This window comes from Onychomys torridus, chromosome 12 (assembly GCF_903995425.1).
Source record: "Onychomys torridus chromosome 12, mOncTor1.1, whole genome shotgun sequence".
Taxonomy (NCBI): domain Eukaryota; kingdom Metazoa; phylum Chordata; class Mammalia; order Rodentia; family Cricetidae; genus Onychomys; species Onychomys torridus.
In genome coordinates this window covers 3,417,116-3,443,672 of record NC_050454.1, presented here as the reverse complement: position 1 = coordinate 3,443,672, position 26,557 = coordinate 3,417,116, and the positions used below count along the sequence as shown (strand labels likewise).

Sequence of the window (26,557 nt, the reverse complement as noted above, 5' to 3'; positions counted from 1 at the left end):
GATTTCTAAACTACCTCTAAACTCCAGAGTTCAAGCCCCAACATCTCTTCAAGGCCTCCTTTGTACAGATCACTGTTCCAGTGTTTCCAAAGCCTTCTAGGTGCTTTACACATGATCCCACTCGGTGTTCATTATAACATATAAGGGGAGTGCTCTTGTTCTCATTTTAGAGACTAAGAAGCCAAGGCTAGGATGATGGTGACATTGTGTGCTTACCCACCTTTGTGAATTGTCTCTGTGGGGAAAAAATAGTCTTGTTGGCTTAGGAAGGGAGTGCAGGGACGTCACCCCCTTTTGTCTCCTATAATCTAAGTCTTCTCCCTGGTCCACTGTCCACAGCAAGGAGCAAGACTGGCCATGGGATTTGTATGACCCTGGGCAAAATTAAAACACGCAGTCCCTTGTTCAAAAACTATTAAGAAGTTTGTGAGAAGGCATTAAACTAATTCAAGAGCCCTCCTAAGTGCAGGGCCTGGAATGACTACACAGATCTTAGCCTACCTATGAGGGGCCGTGGCAAGAGAGAAGAATTCATTAAAATTCTGCACATTGGTCCAGATCACAGAGTAGACAATCTGCAGAAGAAGTAAAAGAGCAGAGGAGGTTTGCACTCAGGAGAGAAATTCTCAGTTTTTTAAAGGGATGGTGGTCAGTGTTCACAGATGAGAAAAGAACCCTGCCCAGGTCTTTTGGATAGCCAATCACAGTCCTCGCAAATTTTCCAGACTGTATCTATGAAGTTTTGTGTATCTGAAATCTATTCCTTAAAGACACCCAATGTGCTGTCAGTGAGCATCCGGAGAGAGTCTGTTTTTCTTCGTGCTTGGGAACTCTGAGCATAGGAGGAATGTGTCATATAATAACCTGTTGAGTGTCATCCACTTGAGCATGTCCCTCAGCAACTGAGACTAGAGCAGCGAGAGTTATTTCCTGTCAGGCCCTTCAAAGGGTTCGAATCAGTGCTGCCAGTGGCTGACCACCTTTCCTAAAAGCCCTCAGGGAGATAGCAGGCTCTGGAGCATCGGCTTCTCTGGAGCCAGGACCAGGGAGCTGACGAGGGGTTCCCCGGAAACCTTAATGTAGCTTGAGTCTTTCAAAGGTTAGAATATATATTGCAAAGAACGAAGAGCCTGGTAGATATTTATAGAAGGAGGCAACAGGGCTTAGCCCAAGCTGGCATCAGAATCTGGCTCTGCTGCTTACCGGCTGTGTGACCTTGGGCAAGAAAGTTAATCTCTTTAATCCTTTGCTTCCTCCCTTGAAAGTCGCAAGGTTGCTAGAAGCAGTGGTGAAGTACGTCTGTGGTGCATAGTTCGAGTTCAACAATATTTGCTGTTGAACGTCATTAGTCGGTAAGCCTGAGGACTAAGCATTGTCATAAGTCACCCATAAGTACTGACAACAAATGAGTATCTTTGATGGAGTACCAAGTGAGGTGCACTTCTCGTGCGATCTTTGTTATATAGACAGTATCCTCAAACTGAGAAACTGGGGAAACTGAAAATTGTATAAAATCTGACCACTGGGAAGACAGTATTAATTCAGCAGGATTGGGTTGAGTTGGATTGAGCTCTCCTGGATTAGAGCTGTGGAGAAAAATTCCCTCCATGAGGCACTATGAGGCAGAGTTTGGGGTCTGAGTACCAGACGTTCCGAGGCCCAAAGCTGAAGGCTGGGTTAAGGTAGGGAGTCAAGAGGACTCCAAGCCGACATGGCAGGGGGAGGAGCAGGGGAGGGGAGGGGGAGGGGAGGGTGCAGGACAGATGCCAGGTGATCCTGGAATGCTTAGTGCTCGCCAGCTGAGGCCACGAAGAACACAGCTGGTGGAGAGGCAGGTGGCCCGGGCTGTCAGATGCTCATCGATGATGATGATGCTGCTCATTCTCCTCACTCCCACCTGTCACTTCCCCCACTCCCCAACCTTAGCTGAGCACTGAAGTGGTAGGTGGGAGCACAACACAGACTAGCACATTCCGAGCACACAATTCTGAAAGCGTAAGGATCGCCTGCGGCATGCCCAGCATTTACACCACTCACATCATATGCTCCTTTATCTAAAAATGAAACCATTCTGCCATTCTTTCAGGAACCCTGTAAATATCCCCAAATTGCAGTCTACATGTTTGGCTTTAACAGCAGCAAACATGAATTCGAATTCCTGGCAATTAGAATCCAGTGCCCTGAATTGGCCTTTGCCTCCTCCCCAATATTCAGTACCTCAAGAGAGGTACTCAGCAGGCCAAACAGTCTGCTCCTGTTTTCCCTGATATGTAAAATGTTGTTTTCAAATATTTAGAATCTGGAAAAGCCCCACATGAAGTTGGTTATGGTGTTTTCTATTTTTATTCTTACTCCTGTGGGTACTTTGTAAAGGAAATAAAACGCTTTATGCTTCTTTCCATCTTTAAAGCCAGCCATGGTCAACGGGGTCTTTTTCTAACTACATCCCTCTGGTAACCTTTCCTGAGCTCCTCCATCACACTTACAAGGACCCTGAGACACACTGAACCATTCAAAGGTTCCAATCTCCCCCACGGCAAGGTCAACAGACCGGCAGCTTGTATCCCAGTCAGAAGTCTCAATTCCTCTTTGCCATGGAACCTAGCATAGTCACAGTTCTGGGGTTAGAGCACTGACATCTTCAGCATTATTCTGCCTACTGCACGTCTGTGACCTTAGGGGAGTATCTGAGATCTCAATAGAGAAGAGTATCTAAAGAGCTTACCGTGGAGTCTGGCACAACAACTGTAGCTGCTCTTTTTAGAACTGTTCTCACGACTAGGGCAGACCCTGTAGCAGACAGAGGTCATGTGGGCTGACTCAGAACCGTGATCCTCTGAGGTGGATGGGTAGGTATCTGGTGGTCTCACAGTGAGTCATCAGGCTGGAAACATTTGCACGTGCTTTATCTTGATTTAAAACAACCTTCAACAAAATGTCAACCTATTTTTCATCATAGACTTCAGTAACATATCACGTGGTGTTTTCTATAGTACCTTGTGTTATTAGTGCAAATCATTTGGAAAGCAAACAAACACTAAAGGGAAAGAACCACAGCTCAGACACACTTGCAGCATGTCATGAAACTCAGGTGATACCTGTTTTTATAAAGCTGAATGAACTACTTTCTAAATATTTTTCTTTAGACAAACCGTTCAAGCGCACTGTAGAAAAATAAATCATGCCATCCCTGTCTCAGGAAATCCAATCCTCTCCACATGTACTTCCTCTCAGCATTTTCCCTGTGCAGCTTGATTTCCTTGAGACCCCACTGTATATACTGATTTAAAACATCATTACATTATTACAGTGGCAATAAATGTTATCTCAGAAGCACTTGTAGGCTGTGAAAGGAAAATTGTGAAAAGCAGATGATCAGAGTAAGTTTATCCAAAGTGGGGATTTGATTAATATTTTTCAATTAAGAAAATCACAATTGTTTTGTTGAGTCGATATGAGCGCTTTAGAGATATTATTCAAGTCCCTTTGCAATTGACGTGATTCTCTGGCATGCTGTGCAGCTCTTCTTCTGTGAAGAATAAATAAAAGCGGAAAAGGTCTTAGTTCTCTGAGTTCCAGGCCCTCTGTGGTTTTGCTGTGTCTCGGGAGGACCCGTTCTATTTATTCATCAGGGGCAGTAAGGGGTTGCTATCCAAACCGCACAGTGGTCAACTTTTTTAGTATGAGTGACCATGAGAGTGTGTAGTAAGTGCTCAGAAGATGGTCTGCTGGACTCAGTAGTAGTCATCACCTGTGGAGGACTCTGGAACACATTGCCTTAACTGACATGGTTGTCCAAGCATGAGACAAATGTTGTCAACTCATTTTACAGAGAAATCTGAAGGTCAGAAGAAGTACCATACTAGTGACCATACTAGTCAAATCACAGTGAATAGGGGAAGGTTCCCAAGACCTGCTGGTCAAGGGGTAGAGTGAGGGTGTTATCATTAAAACCATGCCTGTCAGACTTCACAGCCTCCTATGTCTGAACACTCTTCTATGTACCCAGTTTGTACCCAGTTTGTACCCAGTTTGCCAGTGTGGCCAGCCAAGAAAAGAAACAGCCAAAACAGAACATAGAGAAGCCCCAGAGCCCACTAAAGGACTGTATGAAGACCACAACAAAGCACACTCATTTCTCTAGAGAGAACCAATGGGTGCATTGAGAATAAGCTTCAAGGAAAGGGGTCACAACAGGCAACTCTTCATCTCAGCTCAAGAGACAATGAGGAGGGCAGAAGGAGGGCTTGCTATTTGGGGTAGGAAGACAAAACTTTTGGTCTAGAGCCACACTAAAGCCTGAAATGAGAAACTGAGAAAAGCTGTGGAATCTCTGGCAAGCATTCCCAAAAGCAGAGTTCTTGATTCATCTGGAAATGATAAACACATCCTTCTCTTCTCAGCCCGGGGGTATGTTCACTGCCCCATCAAGCCGCACCCCAGGAGAGTCCCTCCCGACACATTGGGACTGTCTAGCGTGTCATGGCCAAGACTGCTCCCATCTTGTCCTGCTTAACTCCCTGTGGCACTAAGTTGTCCTTTTGAGCCATCCTGCTGCTCTCCCTCTCAGTCCCACCCTAAAGCTGCCCACTTGTCTCCTTGACATGAGGTTGTTATCTGGCGTCACCGCACCAAGAGTCTCCTGCCAGAGCCCAGTTCCATTTCATAGGACCTTCAGCTCTCTTGCTCTTTACACCAAAATCTTTCTCCCCAAGCATCAGCGCCACATCCTTGTTGTCACACACTCTGTCTCTCACCTTCCTGGTACACCTGCCCTCATCCTCTTCTCCTCAGCTAGTATGACATCTCCTCTTGTGACCTAACCATCACCTGCTGTTTCAAAGGACTACCCTAGTGTCCCAAGCATTCTCTCCCTGACCAGCTCCAGCCCTGGCCCCCATATTTGTACTTGATTTTCTCTTAGAATCTATCTAGAAAGCTTTTGACATATTTTCTCTCACGTTCATTGTCCTCTTTAATGTATATAGTTTATTATCTAGGGACGAAATTGCTCATTGCACCAACTCATTTAGTCATTTTTAGCTCAGAATGGTCTCACCTTATTTGGGATCCACTGAACTTACACTGGAAAGGCAGCATGTTCCTACTCAGCCAAAATGCATTGGGTGCCCATTAGTATTTTGTGATAGCTAATATTCTAGGGTAGGAAGGATGGACTACTAAATCCTCCTCTTGCTAGACCCCTTCGGTCTGCATGCACATGGAAAGACCATCTACATCTTGTGTCCTAGGGCTGCTGTGAAAACTGTCACCTGTAGGTGACTTGAAATACCAGGGATTTACTCTCTGAAATCTGAGATCGAGGTATCACCAAAGTTAGTTTCTCCCCTAGGCTTAAAGAGGATGCATCTGACTCTCTCCTTCTGCTAGTTGCCAGAACTCCTTGGCAGCCCCTGGCTTATCCTTCCAGTCTTCTTGATTGGCACATGACACACTTTCTGTGTGCCTCTAGCTCTGTCCAAATATCCCGCTTCTTCTAACGTCACTAGTCATTGAATTGGACCCACCTTAACAACTCAGACGGCCTCGTCTTCTCATCCCCCAGATCCTGTTTCCAAATAAGGTCTCATTCATCATGAGGAGAGTTAGGACTTCAATATACCATTTATCCAGTGTGAACCTCATCACTAACCCTCTCCAAAACCCTCACACTCAAGAAAGACAATTACCAGCATCATGATGAACTTTGTTTTAACAGAGTCAGGAACATTGGGGTGACAGAAGCAACTAGCTTCAAAAGTGGGGCTAGGCTTCAAAAAGAAGGTCAGGAGGGAGCGTTAGAAAGGAGACTTCAGCAAGAAGAGATGGCATCAAGTGAGTGAGGTAGGAGGAAGGGAACAGGCCGGGCAAATAGCAGGTGTGAGAATATCCTGGGTGCAAAAGTAAAGGCACCAGGTGGTGGTGGTGCACGCCTGTAATCCCAGCACTCGGGAGGCAGAGGCAGGTGGATCTCTGAGTTTGAGGCCAGCCTAGTCTACCGAGATAGTCCAGGATAGGCTCTAAAGCTACAGAGAAATCCTGTCTCAAAAAACCTAAATAAATAAATAAATAAATAAATAAATAAATAAATAAATAAATAAATAAAATAAAATAAAATAAAATAAAAGCAAGACACTACACAGGAGAAGGACCTCAGGTGTGAGGCAGCCCCCAGGAGCTTGGTGTCTGTACAGGCATTGGCACTTTATCTACAAGGCGGGTGAAGGAACTGAAAGTGTACTCAGTCACAAAAGGAACGGAGTGATGACTTACTCCCAAGGTTTACAGAGCAAACTTTGCAAGGCTCCTGTAGCTCCTGTAGTTAGTGTAGATGGCACTAACTGGGCTCAGTGAGTGGTAGCAGATGGAGAGGTGGAGGTGAACTTTGGAGGGGGATATGGAATAAATATCTGGGAGAAGTTGGAAGAGGAGACTGGAGGAGATAAGATCAAAATACATACACACACACACACACACACACACACACACACACATATATATATATATATATACTTGAAGAAAAAATAAAAATATATTTTGAAATTCAAAGCTTCTAGAAACATTGTGACTGATAAGCATTGAGCCTGGCTCAGGTGTCAAAGTAGTGTAAGATTGACATCAGACACAAATGGAGAGAGAGATGAGAACACCCAACTCTGCTAATCTGGGGGAGTTGATAGTTACCACGGCTGGGAAAACATGGAAACCAAACATAGGATTTCTCTCCTACCTTGACCCTTAAACTTACTGATTGGCCATGGAAGTAGAGGCTCATATTGGGGGCGAGACCCACACATCATTCTTCCTCACTAGCATAATTTCAGAGTTTTACTTGCAGAAATCAACTTAGGTGGCTTTTAAATGGTGGGTGTGTGTGTGTGTGTGTGTGTGTGTGTGTGTGTGTGTGTGTGTGTGTGTTTAGCTCTGGAGAAGAAAAGAATGTCAGGATTCATTAGCCCTCTGTTTTACCTGACTAGCTAGAACTTTGGAGAATTATCATTCATTTCAAAGGATTTCTGCCATGTAACAGAACCTATATCTTTATATTTATTTGATTAGTGCATTTATCTGAAATTACTTCTTTAAACTATTTTCACAGTTGCGCTCATCTTGTTAAAAAGAAATTGAAGTACAAAATGAAAGGGTAGTGTTCTTGAGAAAGAGTCAGGTGATTTAGCTTCATTCCTAATGTAAATAAACGTTTCTGAAAGAAAATTCTTAACACCCCTACTACCTGACCGAAGGAAATTTTGGAAGCAGGTGCTCCTTCCTTTCCATCGGAAAAATTAGTCAGTCTTCAGTGAAATAAGCTGTCTCTCAAGGAATCTTGAGGAAACGGCTTTCTGACTCTGCTCTCAGGCCATGTGGCCCCTATGTGAAATAGAGACACAAATCTCTGAATTCTCTTGGATTCAACATGCAAGGAGCTGAGTCTCGGCGCTCACCTGGCCTCTTCTGTCCCATGAGTCATTGGAAAGTGATTCACTTCTCTGATTCTTAGTGTTCAGGTGTATAAACAGAAATTACAACTATCTCCCAAGGTACATGGAGAAATTACACTAGGTCGATAAATACATTTGAAGTGCTTACTGTTGTTTACTGGAGGAATTAGCAAGGAAGCCATTAGAGCTGATGTCTTGCCGATTCTTCAGAGACAGTAGGATTCTAACCAAAATGTATTGTGCTACGGCTCCTATCTGTAATAACCTTAGCTTTGGACACGAGTGTCGCTTTCAGCCTCCTTTGTGACACAAGCATCTCCTCCATTAGCACTCTGTAGAGTGTCCTTAGATCTTGGCTTTGAAGCCTGTAGGAGTGTTTAAATTCTGGTGTTGGGGGGAGTGTCCCATCGCTTCACTCTTTACAAAGAAAGCATTTCCTGAGCTTCTAAGGCCCTTCAGTAAAAGAAAGGCTCTCCTAACCCCGAGAATGCACTTCATAGCCTCCAACTGCCAAAGTGTCAGGACCTTATGCCTTCACTGATACTTGTGTGGACTGAACACACACTTAAGGAGAAATAGCTCACTCTCTAGTAACAAGACATTTTCTATTCTGTTCAATAGGGAACTCCTTTAATCTTGAGAGTGGGCCTTTTTGGAAAACATTTTAAAGTGCCAATCAAGCCAAGTACCTTACATTGCCTTTGAACTCAATGTGCTGAGAGTATGTTGGTAGTCTCCAGCTTTGGGCTGCCAAAGGGCACAAGGTAATGAGAAGGTCATGGATAAATTAAAATCTCAAACTGTTGATTTCAGTGAAGCTTTTGTTGATGCTGTCCATGTAGTGTTCCAGTTAGTAGGGTTCTTGCCTTCCCTTTCCAAATCCCCTTGTCTCTGAACTGGCGAGAGGAATGGCCAATGCTCAGTGCCAATAATCAAGGATTGGGGTAAAAACTAAAACAAACTGAATTGATGGCCTGGGTCATGATTTGACTCTCAATCATATTCTTTCCCTCATCTAACTGTGTGGGCAGGAGGTTGAGATGGTCAACAGTAAGCCAGTAAATTTAAAGGGATGTGAAGAACTGGATAACCTGCTCACCAAATGGTTTGTCCCTTGGTCATCAAAACTGGATGGTTGGTGGTAAAATTCTTAAATAATGTTCATTCATCAAAATGGAAAACTCAGGAGAAAAATGGATATAAACAAAGGCTACTTTCCCATTCTAAAAGGTAATTAAGTACACAGAGTTGTTGCAAATAGCACCAGCTTTACCCTGGTGCATCCAGTGAGCCCTTGAAGTCAAAGAGACATGTATGAGGACTCACGACCAAATATACCAGCCCCTTGGATGAGAGGGACCAGATTGGGAACACATAGAAGAGGCCTTCCTTTGAGGCTGCTTCTGAGGTTTCTAGAAGGAAATTGCAGAGGCCTATGTGAGATGGGCAAGTGGGTGTGAGGAGTGGTGGGGATTCCAGCAATCTGCAGAACACAAGAGAAGATATAGAGTGAGCAAACTGTACCTGGCTTCAGCCAGTCACTGTCAGAAGAGCAACCTAGTGCTGATTTCTGAAAAAAAAAGGGGAGGGGCTCCAGTGTGCGTGTATGTGAACGTGTATTTGTGTGTTATGTGTGTATATATGTATGTATGTATAGTTTTCTAATTTTGAAACCACTGTGCAAGTACACCGCTGGCCTGTAAGATCCTGCCTCCAAGCTGTCATGTTGATACCCAGGAATCATAATGTCAAGCTGTGATGGGAACCAATGGTTTATTTTTCTTGCTTGACTTGGTCTATCAATTATTGATGCTGTTGATATAAATGAGACTCATAGCAACAGAGAATGAACATTGGAGAAATTAGTATGTTTGCAATGACAAAATGTTCCAAGATACCATGAAAGACACAATCCAAAAAGAAAAGGACCCTGATAGTTGGCAAACCTAAAGTTAAAGTCTGATACAGAAATGCACACCAAGTGGAGCAAGAAAGAAAATGTGCAGTTCCTGTTTGGTGGGAGGTGGGGTAAAAAGTAAGAGTGTGAGGCTCTAGCAAGGAGGATAGATGTGGGATTCCCCAAAAGTGAAGGGCAGGACAGCTAACAAAGTCATCATGATCTTAGACCCACAATGAGCTCCCTCGGCTACCTCCTCAACAGTAAGTGGTACTGGCCAATGTAAACTGCAGGAAATTACAGCTAATTACAATGAAATTAGCCAGAAGATGGCGGGCGGGGGATGAGGGGGTGATTTAGTGACTCAATATACTTAGAAAAATCTAAGAGGAATATTTCTTTTTTGTGCAAACTTTGAGAGCCTTTAATATGGGCTCAACCTACTGAAAATATGCAAAAGCAGAAGGAAGTATTTTAGGTGAGGTGGCCCCTTCCTCTGTACCCAGACTGAAGATGACTGTTCCTCTGAACCATGGATTCTGACCCTGGGGTGAGAGGCCCTGGCAAGAATCAGGAGTTTATCCCCTAATCTAAGAGGAACGTTTATGACCAGGGACCAGAAGACCACGCAGGAGGAGCTTCAGAGATTTAAGGAGGATAAAGTATAGAGCACTGAAATGAAATTCAAAAACAACATCCCATCAAGGACAGCAGGTGTGAGCTAGAAATCAGAAGCACGGCGGAGGCAGTGCCCAGCAGTTTACCCAGGGAACTGACGGGGCAGAGTGTGGAGACCTACAGCTGAGACAGGTCTACGAGCTGCCAGTGAGAGGAGCAAACTGGAGAAGTCCTTGCAGTATGGGGTGGGCATGGGGGGTACAGCACGGTGCCAGGGAACAGTGCTACCTAGTGACAAGAGAGGGCAAGCTCATGCAATCCCCAGTCACTCTGGAACGGGTGTTAGGAACACACACTGAGGCATAAGAAGCCCCAAACGTCAGAGTGGAAGCAAGGCAGAGAGCATATGGTTGAGATCTCAAAAGGATGCCATGACAGGGGTTCTGCCCTCAGGACCTAGTACAGGCTTCCCAGGCATTCAAGGTGCTGGCTGGTGCTTTTCTATTTACTTTTTTTTTTTTTAACTGACACAGAAAGGAGATGGAATAGAGGAAGGGAGGGGGTATTTGTTTGAGCATCTTCCCATATGGTGAATTTTCTACTTGTCTTGAGGATAATTTCATAACTCGAGGGGTAGAGGAAAAAAAACTGCTTTTCTTGGACTGTATGGAACCAGGAGGCATCTGACCATGATGGCTCAGGAAACTTAGCTGGAGGCTGAATGACCCACCTGGTGTTCTGGGTCAGCGAAAGAAAGAAATACTCCACATGCCAAAGCATGGCTTCACCCTCCCTTGTTGCTTCCGCTAGCTGTCACTTTCTCGCCAACATCTCCAGCCTGGGTTCCCGGGTCAATGCCAGGGACTCCAGGTTAACCAAGTTTCTGTTATTTCTTTCCCAGAAAGTTGAGGAGAGTAAAGATACCCAATCCAAATTGATCAGGAGAGGTGTGCCACGTGTATTCTGAGTTGTGACACAACACTTGTGAACTTTGTATGCGGCAACAGGGTTGACTTTGGCTCTGTGTATATGGAGTGTAACCATATGTACAGTCTCAATCTTCCCGGCCACCCGTGGAAGATAGGTAATACATTCCCAACTCAAAGATGAAGAAATTAAGTGACAAGCTTGTCCAAGGCCGCAGAACAGGTGGATGTCTGAAGGACAATTTAAACTCAGCCTTTCTGGCTTCTAACCAGAGAGGTTCCTTCAGCTCAGCCAACCTGTCTCCAAACCCAGACACTGTGCTCGGGGTAACTGGCCAGCTAGATGACAGTTTCCGGTTAGTCTCAGCATAACACTGTTTCTATGGGTGACATACACTGGGAATGACAAACAAGTGGCTTAACCAAGGGACTTTTGTAACCTGACCTATCAGAATCATGTTCAGCAAGACTGGAGGGCAGGGGATGAGGGAGCTGCCATACCCGGCCCACATTCTGACTCCATGACATCATCTATCAGCTCTACATCTCCCAAGGAACAGTGTCAGACCCCCTTACAAAATACCGCAGCGACACCTCCACAGAAGGTGTGTGTAAGAATCAAGTGAGGGACCCTTCAGTGGGTTGAGCAGCTATCTTGGTTCAGGCATGCAGGACATGTGTGATAAATGGGAACCGAGATTGTTCCCGATGGCTGGGGGCAAGTTGAACTGGGGAGGAGACAGGGCTCTGCTCTTTGTCCGGAGGGGGCCCTTCTAGCAAGCTATCGGACAGTGAAATGTGGACCTGTGTCTCAGCTTTGCCTCGGCTCTAGTTATAGCCCTGGTTGGTCAGGAGCCAGGAAATGGCTTCTTCAGCCAGAGAGGCTCAGTGTTAGGCAAGTGCCTGCCTTTTCTGGCCTTCAGGACTTAAGTTCCAATAAGCTATCCTCACCTACATGTCTTAATTGTCCTCAGTGACCTTCAGGTTTGGGCTTCAAGGGCTGATGAATGGGTCAGTGCTGGAGAGCACAGCTAGGTGCAGAACCTTAGGCGTACACATTCCTACGTCACCTTTCCCTCCCAGCTAGGGTTCCTTTCTGTCCCAGTATCTGACTGTGTTCACTGACGAACTCTTTAGCCAGTGGGCCAGAAGGGGAAACAGACTGCTGAGAAGCGGGCACATTCTGTAAGAGAGTCTTGTTTCCCGTCACTGTTCTGTTTGTTTTTAGAAGGTAGAAAGAGGAGCTGTTTTCCAGTGGCAAGCACAGATGTTGACACCTCAGAACTCAGACTCTCGGGACAGGACACCCACCTTGGCTGCCTCCCAGAGGTCTGTCTAAGGTTCCCCATAAGTGAAAGTAGTGGCGGTGTCCATCACCATGGCGGGCGTCTGAGCGGGCTGTCAGGACTTCAGAGAGGCAGTGTCCTGAGCATGCTGGGTCTCAAAGAAGCTTTCTTTTATGTATTTCTTAAAATATTTTTTTGGTTTTTCAAGACAGGGTTTCTTTATGTAGCCCTGGCTGTCCTGGAACTTGTTCAGTAGACCAGGCTGGCCTCGAACTCAGAGATTCACCTGCCTCTGCCTCCTGAGTGCTGGGATGAGAGGTGTGCAGCACCACACCTGGGATCTTTCTGCCTTTCAATGGGTTCCAAAGACTGAATTCTGGTTGTCAGGCAGTACCATTGCCGACTGGCCTCAGACACACAGCAATCCTCCTGCCTCAGCCTCCCGAGTGCTGCAATTATAATTACGTGCACAATTCTTTACTTAAAGAAGCTTTTCCATGGGCTGTGTCTCTGCAGGGCCCTATGTCCTACACTAGAGGAATTCACTATTTCAGACTTGGGGAGGCTTGATCATGATTGGATGCCCTCTGGAGAAGTTGTTGTCAGAGGCCAGACAGAGAGAGCCTATCAGAGGAGAATGTGTCCTTAGCCCACAAAAACAAGCTGTCTCCTGCGGGAGGAAAACCACTCTTGGGAAGCTGTAATCCTTCGGAGTTCAGACTTAGCCTTGAAAGGCAAGAAGATTCTCCAGCATAAGATTATGGGTTTGGCCTCTTAGTACTTGTGGCCAAGTATAGAGAGCAAAGACCAATAAAGAGGTCCCGACCACTCTGATGAGTACCACAGGACCCCAAGCGAGCACAGTCAGGCCACCTTGAGATTGGGTCCTGAGCCACAACCATGACTGGGGACTAGCGGTCATGGTCACGTGCTCTTACAAGTTTGGCTGTATATTCCGTTTCTCTCATATGCCTCTGAGGCACGATAGTGGGAGCCAGGGTGGGCAAAGTGGTAAGCAATACGGATTCCAGGTCAGGAGCTGGCATTTACATCCCAGCTCTATGTCTTCATCTGTATCATCAGAGACTGTTCCCTAATAATATAAACAGGGTGTTTAGACTAGAACCACCATCCAGACTGGGTAAGGAGTGTTGGCTCTGCATGTGCCCTTTCACTATTAAAGAATACACAATTTCTGACCATCTGCACTACCCTCCATGGGCATGCTCCTCAGTAAGATCTTTGTCATCAAGAAATCCTAAGTTGTAATTCATTTTCCCATTCTTTGGCCATTCATTCAGTATCTCTTGATACCAAGCAGTAACACTATAATTGATATAATTCCATTCCATGCTTCTATTAATAATTTACTTTTCTTCATTAATTTTACCCTCTTCCCTTTCCTCCCTCCAATCCTCTCATATGCCCCTTCTTTCTGTATTTCAAATTTATGGCTTCCTTTCATTCTATATTTTTAAAAGATTTAACACACTAGTTATCTTATATGGTCTTTATTATGATTAAATGTATGAATAACTCTTCTACATTAAGATATGTCAACAGTGGGCAGGGAGTGTCATCTTTAATCCCAGACCTCACAAGTTGGGGAGGCAAGGGGATCTCTGTGAGTCTGAGACCAGCCTGGCCTTCATATTGAGTTCCAGCCCAGCCAGGACTACATAGTGATACCCTGTCTCAAAAAGAAAAGAAGTTAGAAAAGAAGGAGGGAGGGACAGAGGGACGGAGGGGGGAGAGAGGGAAGGAGAAAAAAGATGAAAGGAAGAACTTTTGACAGTAATTCATCTCTTTATACTTTGGAGAGTCCTTAGAACTGGCTGGAAGTAAAGAATCTCAAAGGCCATTTAAATGCAAACTGTCATCAGTGATATTTACCTATAAAACTTCACACATGTAAGACTTAAGAAGTGTCTTGATATCATAGGTCATTAGGAGGATTCCACACCTACATAATAACATGCACCTTAAGCAAGTTCCTCCATTACTGATCATTTTTGGTGGACCTTTTGGTTCTTGATCACTCCCCTTTTGCCCTCCCTCCATGTCTGTCCACCCCTCCTGGTCTCCAGCCACCAAACCTCTCATCATTTATCATCCTATGTCTTTCTGAGTGCCATGAACACAATCCTGTCCCAAGCATGGACCAAAGTCAGGGAATACCTTGCTCCTTGAAGCTGAAATACACTGAGCCAACACAAATCTGTTGGCAGGCACAGCAGGCACAAAAGTCCCATTCAGGGCATGAAAAAAACCAGCTATTTATAAAGCCCCTTCCTGATTTCTGGGTGTTCAATTTCCCTTGGACAGAAAGGGCCACTGCTGCCTCTTGGAAGAGATTATTCCTTTCACAGCTCCGTGACCAAGGGTCACCGAGTGCCCCATTCTGTGAGCAGCAAGAAAAGGGGACAGCATGCAGGGTGGATTAGATGTGGTGACGAGCCCTCTGATGGTCAAGGGCAGCTGAGGATGCCAGTGACACAGATGGCTTCTGCTGCACCTGGGAGATGACAGTCACGGGTTTGTGGGGACTGACGTTCTGGTCCCTGACATAAACCCTTCTGCCATGGCTCTTCTTCTTTTGTTTTTGTGGGTTTGTTTGTTTGTTTGTTTGTTTTTTCTAATTCTTTACACAAATTTGGGTTAACATAACTACACTTCCAAAGGTATTTGGATTTTAACTATGTGGAATGTTCTCAGGTAATATCTCTGTACTGTGACATCCAACATTCAAAAATAACTCAGCTGTGGCTACCTGTGCCTTTTTTGTGTTTCTGATTTGCTAGGTTGACATTCATGTTAATGACCTGATCTTAGTTTATTATTTTAGTAGAAGTAGCAAAAACAAACAAACAAACAAACAAACAAACAGAAATGCCAACAACTACTCAGGAAACCCAATGTCTTAGTTACTGGATGCCATGACCAAGGCAACTTATAAAGGAAAGCATTTAATTTGGGCTCATGGTTCCAAAGGGTTAGAGTCCATGACCATCATGGTGGGGAGCATGGTAGCAGGCGGGAGGCAGCCATGACACTGGAGCAGCAGCTGGGAGCTTACACTCTTACCCAAAAGTAGGAGGCAGAGAGGGAGCTAACTGGAAGCGGCGGGGCCTTTGAAACTTTCAATCTCCCCACAGTGACATACCTCCTCCAACAAGGCCACACGTCCCAATTCTTCCCAGAGAGTTCCACCAACCAGGGACCAAGTATTCAAATAGATATTAGCCTATGCTAATATTCATTCAAAACGCCTCATCCAAAATCATGCATTCCTTTTTTTCATTGAGACAAACTCTGTGAACATGTGTCATTAACGTACAGAAACGGACTGTTGGCTAGGTAGAGGTTTTCCAATAGAGAACACCCTCTTGTGGGCAGCATCTGTTCCACCATGCCTCCCAAGCCAATGCTGACCGACACAGAAGGCCCCAGGAGCTATTTCAGGCACGAGCTACTCAGGGAACCTGGTTATCAAAGTCTAAACCACAAGAAGGGAAGCCTTCAGTTCAAGGGTTCTGTTTCTAGAAATAACTGTAACATTCTCTGTGTAGACTTCTAAGCCCAAAGAAACGTTTTCATGTTTTGACTTTTGATGTCTTCAAAGGCCTGTTGCCCTAAAAACTTCCTTGATTCTCAGAAAAGAGCCACCAGGAGCTCGGGGTGGTTAAGGGAGCTGAACACGCTGCTCTGCCGGTGGAGATGGGCAGCAGCTAGCTGGTTTTTTGCCTGTAGGCCCTTCTTGAAAACAACCAATTCATAGCTGTCAGGATCCTAGCCCTGAATTGCTGACAACATAAAAGAACGTTTTTAATTAGTCTCCTTTTCTTCATCTGTCAAATGAAAAGACTCAACTAACTCGGGTGTCACTGATGTTATTGTCCTATAAACCGAAGGGAATCGAGGCAACTAGAACCCAAATCAACAATGTCCCGCTGCCGCTGTCCATCGCCTGCCTGAGAACCTCCTGGAACCCAAAGGAGGGCCTGAGGCTTCAAGAACGGGTCCACCTGGGGAGATCAGAGCCTGAGACTAGGAGCCTCACGGACCTGGAGATCAGCCCTAGGGCATGGTTAAGGATTAGTCACCTCCAGCTGCAAGGTGATTATGGGAAGGAGCAAAGCGGTGGCCAACAAAAACTCAGGAAGAGAGATGCAGAAAATGTTTTCCAGCAGTCATTAAAACATTGTTAGTTTTCTCTTCTTCAAAATATATTGACCACCTGGGGGAGGAAAAAAAACAAAAAAACCTCCTGTCCTTACCTCTGGAGCCAAAGCAGAATGAGTGTTCCAGTAACCGTGTCCCGGCACTTACTGAACACCGAGAATGCACTGAACCCCTGACCAAAGCTTCACACTTGCCACTGAAGCATCATAACTTCATTGGGTAGAGAGAAGATAATGTTCCTACTTTGCGGTAGAGGGAGGATTCAAAGAACTTAAATAATGGTCCAAATAAGAAGGTGACAGAACAAGGCTTGAGCTCCAGTCTCTGAACCCCCAAATGCTATGGTCCATACAACAGAGAATGAGGCAGACAGATTGGGGCCACATTCAGCAGCAGAATCCTCTGATAGGACCTAGGAGTGATGTGGCTTGGGAGGCGTCTCCAAAAGAGAGGGAACAACAGGGTCCATGTTTTCTAGTTGGCAGAGAGAAGGGAGTGAGTCTCCTGACTCAAACTATGGGCTCCATTGCCCCTCTCATTGCCTACTAAAGGCTGTGAAAGCTAAGAGAAAGGAGAAAAGGGCATGGAAGAGAAGGATCCAGACAGGGTCTCTCTGTGCAGCTTTGCACCTTTCCTGGAACTCACTCTGTAGCCTAGGCTGGCCTCAAACTCACAGAGATCCACCTACCTCTGCCTCCTGAGTGCTGGGATTAAAAGCGTGCACCACCACCACCACCACCTGGAATCCTCTTGTAGAATACATAATACCGGCTTTCTGAGACTCTTCTAAGAATTAAAGCAATTTTAAATGAAAAATGTTTAAAAGAGGGGCTAGAAAGATTCCTCGGGGGCTAAGAGCACTGGCTCACTAGCTGCTTTTGTAGCAGACCTAGGTCACCTCTGTCACCAGAGGCCACATGGCAGGCATCTCATAGTCATCTGCAACTCCAGGTCCAAGGGGTCCCGAGCCCTTTTCTGTACTTCCCAGGCACTGCATGCATACAGTGCACTAACATACAGACGGAACACTTATACAGACAAAATTAAAAATGGAAAAAAGTAAAGTGTTCAGCAGACTGCAAAAGCAAGGGGCTGTGGGAATAGAACACATTCATTCCTAACCCCACACTGCCCACGTTAACAGGACAGATGGACTTTGTAAGATCTGAAGCACAAGAGTGTCCTATGGGCCAGTGGTCTAATGTTAGTCTTGGTGATGGAACTGAAAATACAAAAGTTCAGTAAGGAGAACATGTAGCTGGTCCTTATGTGGTGTGTGGCCCATAGTAGCTGCCAATATATCTTCAGTATATTTGGATGGATGAACAGATGGATACATGGGCCACAATCCAAATCCTTTAGTTACAATGAAGACTACCCCCAGAAAGTGAACTCCTGCACCCTGGTCTCAGGCAAACAGCCTGCATGCATCATGCTGTCCTAACGCTCAATGCCTCATTAGCTACCTCTCACTCTTCAGGACCAGCCCTGCCAATCCCTCCTCTTCCAGCCTCTGATTCTATCTTGGCATCATTTTACTGCCATTGTCCAGGCCTTGGGAAATTATCTTCTGGACTCCTACACCACATCCAAACTACTCTCCAAGCCTCCAGTCTGCGTTTTTACAGTGCTTCTTGAGCAAGCATGAGGACCCGAGTTCAGATCCTGGGCACCCACACAGGGGAGGCAGAGGCTGGCTGATGCCTGGAGCTTACTGGCCAGTCTGGTCAAAATAGTGAACTCCAGATTCAGTGAGAGGCCCAAGACATAGGTGGAGAACAATGGAGGAAGACTCCTGACATCACTTTCTGACATCCACGCATATTGCACACACACACAAACAAACATGGCACGCATGTACAAACACGTTTATAAACCATGCACACTCCAGAACCCTGCAAGAGATCAGGTCATTGCTGTCACCACCCTGCCCTCCTTCCCACCCAAGGATGGCCTATGACTCCCCGTAGGCTTCACGATCAAACCCAAACACTGGCATATCCAACCTCCCCCTCCAGCTATGGCTAGCCAGTGCCCACCCCACCCTTGCTTGAGTTCCAAGTCCCTTTGGCACTTGCCCTGACCCATTTCCTGGAGTTATGGTTTAAATGAGGTTTGGCCCCAGTTAGCAAGGTTGAGAAGCAAGCGGGCCTTTAAGGGCCCCTTGGATCATAAGGGACCTGCCATCATGGAGGATTGGTGTAGCTCACTCAGGAATGAGTGCATTTCTGTGAGGGCTTGTTCTAGAGCCAGAGCTTGTTCTAGAGTGAGCACAGCTTCCTTTGTCTGGTTTTGCTTCCTCTCTCCACACCCTCCTGCTTCTCCTTTTTGCTTCCTAGCCATGCTATGGCACAGCACAAGGCTTTCAGCTGAGCCGGTGCCCCGGTCTTGGGCCTCCAGCTGAATAAGTCTCTTTCCTTTATGAGATGGAGACCCCTGGGCTTCCTCCTCTGCCTAGAGTGTTTGCCCTTTATCTTCTCTGCTCCCTTGCATTCTTCTGAACCCAACTTTAACATCATCCTACCCTAAAGACACTTGCCCTGACTGTTTCTGAGCCCATCACTTAAGACACTTTAAAACCAAAAAAACCAAAAAAACAAAAAACAAAAAACAAAAAAAACTAGGTGTCTTTCCTTCAGGACACCCTAGGGCTTAGCCCATTTCTACACAGCCCACTTCCTTGTCCTCTTTACAAGGTGCCTGGTTCATAAAATTCTGTATTTTGTTCTTTGTTGTATGTCATGCGCCCCTCTCTAGTCTGGACAAAATGAATGTGTGTTGCATTAATATTTCTTAGGTTTTTTTTTATTGTTTATTCATTTGTAGAAATTGATGCACATGCACCATGGAGTGTGTATACGAACAGCATGTGGGTCCCAGGGATCAAACTCAGGCTTGGAGGCAAGCATCCTTACCCACTGCTCCATGGCTCCAACCCCATGTTAATATTTTGTTTCATATCAAACATGCAGTTCAGCTTCTCAGAAGCATATTTGTCAGCATATCACACATCTTTGACCAACCACATGACCAGTCCAGAGAACTAACTAGAGATTAGGATGTGGTCTGTGACTCCTTTAAAAAAAAAATGTATTAAATTAGATATGAGGGGAACAAATTTTTAGACCAAAGTCAAAACATATGATCCACCAAATATGACTGAGTATTTTCCTTCCCAGAACATGTAAATACATAAAGCCTACAGCTATACAGCCAGGCAGGTCTGTCGTTTTTCCTTTCCTGTGTTATCCAAATACACCAGCTGATAACTGTGAAATACCAACAGCTTAGAGTGAGTAGCGACATCTCATTCAATCTTCTCCACCATCCTGAGAAGTAGATCTCTTTCCTTCACTGTTTTACAGAAGAGGAGAGTGAGATTTAAAAGGATTAAGCACCCTGCCAAAGGTCACACAGCTACCCATGGATGGGTAATCCAGGCGGTCCTATTATTCCACAGTACTGACCTAGTCGTGACCTCTTAACCTCATTAGATCATCAAAAGAGCCACTTTGGGGCAAAAATAGCCCCAGCTTCCGGAAATTTTTATTAAAACTCTAAATCTCCAGGCAATAACTTTCAGAAGTCATGATTCAGACCAGCAGTGATGCTTGAAAACAGGCTTGCAGGGCGAGTCTCCTGCCTCGGAGATGCTAGGACTGCTGGGAAGGAATGCAGGACCCTGGAGTTTATAGCCACCTGTGTTTTCCCCTTGGTCTCTAGCCATCACTGCCTGCTGAAAGGTACTGTGCTTCCATTCCTCTGAGGAGTCCTCTCCTTCAGTTCAAGTAGTTCCATATTTGTCAACAGTTTTCATAGCATCTGGAGCACTGGCCCTGTCCACTGGCCATAAGCATAATGATCATCTGGACACCCATAAAAGTCCATGCGCCTGGACTCTGCTCCATAGCTGTCAGAGTCTACAAATGAAATGCTGGCAACAGCATCTCAACCGGTTCTCCCCAGGGAATTCTGAAGGATGCTGACACCTGAGAAATGGAGGTAGAGCCCCAGTTCTGCAGCCAGCCGTGTCAACAGCTTGTTAGAGAACGGGGAGGCAGGGGCTCCACCATGAATGACTGACCCAGAATCTTCATTTGAACGAGATCCTTGAGTGAGATGCGTATACTTGTTTCTGGGCAGAGAGACAGTAATGTAGGACATTGTTATGGCCTCAAGTTTTTCCCATTGTAGCATGCATAGCAAATGAAAATACTTCCGTGACACAGTACAGGTACAGGTGAGAACGCCTGCTGGAACCAGGGCTCAGCCTGCTCCAGACCTCACGTGCCACCCCGAGGATTGAAAAAGCAGTGACTCACACAGCTCATGAAGTGGCACAGCCGATGGGCACTGGCCTAAAGTACTCCTGACACATCTCAGGGTTTTTATGAAGTACAGTGACCTACACTTTTCCCTACCTGTCACTTATTTATTCTCACACAGATCAAGGGTCAGAAAGGCTGCTGACCAGCCAACTAGACCTTAGAAATCGATCTCCATAGGGCAGAAGAATTCAGTCTTGTGTTCAAGTTCTAGGTGAAGTGCTGGAGAAACTCCGAAAGTGTGGCTGGTGGGCTGATGAATCAGCCACTATGCCCAGGAAGAAACAAGAGCCTGCCTCCTCTCAAGAGCTCTCATCCTCCCTCCACAGAGCTGAGGATTAGCAACAGTCGAGGAGGCTTCCTCTGTCTTGAGCGCCAAGAAGAATGTCATTTTGTTTAATCCTTCCTTAGCAAAGTCTGTCTGCCTGAAAGCTAGGCAGGTGTCCCCTCTCTTAGCCAGTCCCTGTTAATGGGGTGATGGTTGGGGGGATGGAGACCCAAAGGGACACTTCCTGATGAGACTGTCTGAGCAAACTATGGGTGTCAGGGACCCCACGACTCTGAAAGCCCTCCAATTCCTGAGCACCCAAATGATGCTTTTTTTTTTTTCTTTAGTTTTTCGAGACAGGGTTTCACTGTGTAGTTTTGGTACCTGTCCTGGATCTCACTCTGTAGACCAGGCTGGCTTCGAACTCACAGAGATCCACCTGGCTTTGCCTCTTGAGTGCTGGGATTAAAGGTGGGCTCCACTGCCGCCTGGCCAAATGATGGACTTTTATTCCTCTCTATCCCCTAAAGAAAATGTTGAAAATTTGTAAAGCTCAAGATTGGCAAGCTCCTACAAGCAGATCCTCTCTAAAGAAGGGCTGCTCAGCCCCTACAAATACACCTGGGAAGACAGTGGCCACTGCTCCCAAACAACCCACCCTTGTTCCTTCTCTTTCTCTGTATTTATTCCTGTCACACTGCTTCCCCACAACAGAAAACAGCACATCATGGACTGGGTCTGGCTTAATGTAGAGCTTCCCTCGTCCATCCTGAGCCTTCACATCTCTCAAGTCTCAAAAGGCTGTTGTTCTTTGTACCTTTCCATCCCCAGAAGGGAGCTCTGCTCTGATGAAGGACAGTGAGGGGCTACCTTGACTTTCCAAGGCTCCTCGATGCAGCTCCAGAGGACAGCATGCCTTTCCTGCTCTAACCAGGAACCTCAGGGGACAATTAGCAGTTCACCCAGAGTCTATGATGTCCAAGGCATGAGCAGATTTTTCTCTCAAGCTTCTGACAAGAACATGTAGATAAATTTTCTATTCCTTGATAATCCGATTGGCCAGCGTTGCAGTATAAGATTGGGGAATTTGGGGGTTGGGGGCCACATGGGCCAAAGAGCAGAGCTGTTTCTCAGGACCAGTTCAAGTGGAGAATGCTGATTGGAAAATGTCTCTCTGCTTCGTGATCCAGGATGAAGAACAAGCTATGGTATTTTGAGTTTGGTACCTCAGAGACCTTTGCAGCCACCTGCAAGAAACTCCATGATCACATAAAGCTGGAGGTGAGTCTAGCCTATTTCGTGTAGACCACCCTGTCCCCAGATGTCTACACCACCTCACTTAGAGGGCTCCAGTTGTTGCTGAGTTCCTTTTTACTCTGTGCAAGTGGATCTTGGGGGCTCTGGGATCCTCACAGCCATAGTCACTCTGACCCTCGTCCATGCTTTCCTACTTAAAGAGACAGTTACCACCAAATGAGCAAGGGAGGAAGGCTGCTGCCCAGGTTACTGTGCCGTGGCACAGCAAGGGTGGTGCCCGTGGGCTGAGAGTTGATCAGAGCATCTTCTATCTCTCCTGCCTCGAAGAGCTGACTCACAGGTGCCCAGGACCAGTCTTGTGGGCATGTAGCCTGTACAAAGCTCCCTGGGATCTGGAGGGCTCTTCTGTCACCATCTTGAAATTCTGAATAATTTTTTTTTTTTTTTTTAAACAAAGAGCCGTGCGTTTTCAGTTTGAACTGGGCCCCACAGTCATGCAGCTCATCCCGTCATCCATGTGCGGTGTTTTCCTGAGGACTTCCAGCGCTTGTAGCAGCCTGCCTCAGATGGTTTTCCTGTTGGCACCCCTCACCTGGCTGATGAGCCTGCTTCCTGCCCCACTTTTGCAGCGCTGCTCTCCTGAAGTCTTCTCATTGCCTGCTGGCAGCATGGCTCTGGCCTGCTAGAGACCAAATTTCTATACACACATGCTGTCTTCACTAGCTGGGCCTCTGCCCATGGACTCTTTGGTAACAATTCCTCATTCTCGTGGAACTCAGGCCCACGGTCTGCTTTGCACTTGAGAAAAAACATATTCAGGCAGGTGAGGAAATCGCCTGTCATTCCCCCAATTCCTGAACAAAAACAAAATATCGGGTCTAGAAGCTGCTGTGAGCAATGAGCCACCGTTGAGGCCTGGCCATCCCTCTGACAGGAGAATGAAGCCTGTGGCAGAGTGGGAAGGCCCTGCCACTCCCTGCTGGGAGGGAGGCTGTGCCCCTGCTCACGGGGGAGTGTTCACAAACAAAACACACAGCCAGAGGCTCCATAAGGCTCTACTTGACTCATCTGCAGGCTTCTCCTTTGTGGTTGCTGGGTTACTGACACCGTGGTGGGAGGCACCTTCCTGCCAGTTTGGCCACAGGGCCCAGAGGTCCAAAGGCCAAGAGCCTGGGTCTCCAAGTGATAAATGGCTGAGGGCACCTACACCTGGGAGAAGCTGAACAGCCAGCCCGCCTCATTTGTACATAAATACGCTGCCTGGGAGCTGTAGCTGAAGGAGCTGAGTGTGGCAAACAGATCTGTGTGCATTCTTCCTCTTGGCACCACACTCTGTTGGGGTCTCTTTAAATATACCGCTAGTGAGGGACGGCCCGGCCTAACCGCGGCCAGCTGCAGACACACAGCGAGTCCTTGTTCTCCTGCAGCTGGCCTTGACACTGTGCCCAGAATACAGCGGCTCAGCTCCCCTGCCTCTTTGGACTGCCCCACTGGCTCCAGCCTGGCCATGCTTGACGGTCCCCTTGGGGTCCAGGATGCAGCAACACTTCCTCAACCACACAGGGAATTGGTGGCCTGGTGGCCAACAGTGGTACCTCAGGAGGGAGTGGGCTGCCAGGCTGGGGATTGCTGAGAGCTTTCAGAAGCACTTCCTGTTTTCTTTATCTCTTCATAACTCTTTCTGGCATTTATTTATGAGAGTAAGCTTTGGGAGCCGGGGGCTAGGATGCTGTGTGCCTGTGGGTTGGCCGTGGCTTGGGACAGGCACCGTTTCTGCATTCAGAGGACAGTAGTGGATGGTCCCAGGTGGTATGATCCAGAGGAAGCTCTGAGAGGCTTGGGGAGAGCAGGTGAGTGACAGGTGTCAGGAGGCCCAGAAGCCTCAGGAGGAACCTGTAAGAGAGGCTGGTAAGCAGGTGGCTGCCACAGTTGACAACAGGGCAGGGCTCAGCAGCTCCGGGTCGGCCAACCTGGGAAGACTGCTGCCCACTGCCGTCATTGCTTCCCAAGCAGGGAGTCATCGGACTGCAGGAAATGCAAGTTGAGTCCGGGAGGGTTAGAAGAGTGGAGAGAAAGGCTGAAAGTGAGAAGGGCAGGAGATGTCGGTGCATCACCTGCTGGCTGTCACATGTCAGAGTTGAGCGAGACAAGCCAGGGAGACAAGCACTATTGTGTTTCTTAAATAAGGCTCCGATGCACCCACTAACTTGACCAAGAGTTCTTTGCCTGAGCTAGGAAGGGAAGGTCCCAGGTGTTCTGGAGTGAGTTGAGCTTGGGAACTAGTAAACAAATTTATCCACCAAGGGTTAAAACTCAGCAAATCCTCTAGCCTCAGTGTAGAGTCTCCCTCCTTCCTGCTGTGTGTGTGTGTGTGTGTGTGTGTGTGTACATGTATACATGTGCATACGTGTCTGCTTGTGTGCACATGTACATGTGTATGTGTACAAATATGTGTGCATATATGTGTGTACACGTGTGCATGTGTGTATGTGTACAGTATATGTTTGTGTATGAATACACTTGTATGCATGTGTATGTAGGTGCATATGTGTGCATAGGTGTAATGTGTGTTCTGATGCATGTTTGGATGTATGTATGGGTGTGGGTGTGTGTGTGTGTGTGTGTGTACTGAAACTGTGAAACCCCGTCTCAGTTCAGATAGCCACACCACCCTGCTGAGGAGTGCTAGACACAGTCCTGAGGAAAGAAGGAATGATTCATTACAAGAAAAATCGGAAGACTGCCGCAGAGTTGACAAAAGTTTTTCTCACACAGCACCTCATTTATTTCTCCTGCCTGAACATGAAGAGCGGGTATTCATGCCTCAGCTGGGTCTGAAGCTGAGGGCTCAGCAACTGAGAAAAGGCACCACTGTGAGGAACACAGGGGCAGATGTACAGTGTGAAAGGCTGATGGTGACAAGCAGTGGGCCACCTCCACTGGCGGTGAGGACCTGAGTGCTGTCACCGGGCAGTGGACAACGTCATCCCTGCCCTGGGAGCAGAGACAGGGCTTGCTGTGCAGAGTTTCTCTGAATCCGAGTGCTCCAGGTTCAGTGACAGAGTCTGTCTCAGAAAGTAAGGTAGAGAATGATGGTAGAGGACCCTGACAACCTCTGGCCTCCACACACGAGCACAGGCACACAAGTACATGCAAAGCTACACACACCACACACACAAGAGTTGCACACATCTGCTTACACATGCACACACAAAGCTGAATGGCTAAAGGAAAAGGCTAAGTGGTGTTTTTCAGGCAAAATCTCCATTAAATGGCGTAGACATGGCTTATGACCGCTTTCTTTCAGATCCGCAGCTAGTGGAGAAGAAGCAGGAGACTTGGTCTCCTCTCTGATGTAAAGTTCACCTGGCTAGCAGGACTAGTCCACAGAACACACAAAGCTTGTTAATAAAAAGCCCACTTAACTAGTGCTGGGAAAGCAAATGTAGAGTCTCAGTGGCCCATGGGAGTCAGATCCTTGTGGGTCGTGTTTTAAGAGCCCAGCCCAGGGGCTCAGGCAGGGAAAAGCTAACACCTCCCACCCTTCCCCGCAACCCCAACCCCACCCTATTATTCTCTGCTTACCTGTAGACACCTAGCCAGCACTGGACAGGTGAGGAGCCTGGACTGAGGTTCACAGGACTGTCACCCATGGTCTGCCCTTGGGTTCAGTGACTTACTGAGCTGCGTGTCTGTGCCTCAGTAGTTTCACCCATAAAACTGGGGGCAGGGGGAGCAGGCAGCCTAGTTCCCGATGGCATTACATTCCCAGGGTTTTGAGGGCTTGTTACTTTACTGGCAGTGGTGCCAGATCTCACAGAATCGAGAAGGCAGCCTATGAGGCATGTGTCCTTCCTCCCTTTTTTGAGCAGAAAGGCAGGATGACAGGCAGTTGGGTTTCCCCTGCGCCCACAGCCTTGCTGGCCTGACTCAGGCTTGCATCCTGATTGGCCTGGGAGCTTGAGAACTGGGAGGCAGTAGTCAGCAGGTTCTCTGGGAGGTTCATGTCCTGGCTGTTGATTATTCACACCTTGATTCCTCTCTCTGTTCCTGATAGATTTTAAAATGGGCATGAAGAGATTGGCTTATCCAGAGGGAGCACTAAGAAATATACAGCAAGTGCTCATCAGAGTGTTTCTTGTAGGGGAGCCTTAGGCCTGCATCTAAACAGGGCATTTAACCCGGTTGTTGGCTTGGTAGTGCAGCCCCGCTGACTAGGCCAGCCCTGTCCAAGGCCAATTCTGAGAGCTGGCTTCCAAGAGGCCCTTTCTATTTGTTGTAACCTGATTTCACCTGAATACAGTGGCGAGTGGGGGTTGGAGTGAAGAGGCGCACTGAGTCACCGCCCCCACCTTA

General features: G+C 46.8%; 1 protein-coding gene across 6 annotated transcripts in view; it reads left to right on the top strand.

The window, feature by feature from the left end:
* Dgkg (diacylglycerol kinase gamma) overlaps positions 1 to 26,557 on the top strand; it is a 200,951-nt gene that overhangs the window by 125,734 nt on the left and 48,660 nt on the right. For all 6 annotated transcript variants that reach the window (XM_036203478.1, XM_036203477.1, XM_036203475.1 and 3 more), the window contains one exon: positions 22,135 to 22,225. In XM_036203478.1, the coding sequence (XP_036059371.1) occupies positions 22,135 to 22,225 (91 nt within the window). The remainder of the gene's footprint in view (positions 1 to 22,134; positions 22,226 to 26,557) is intronic.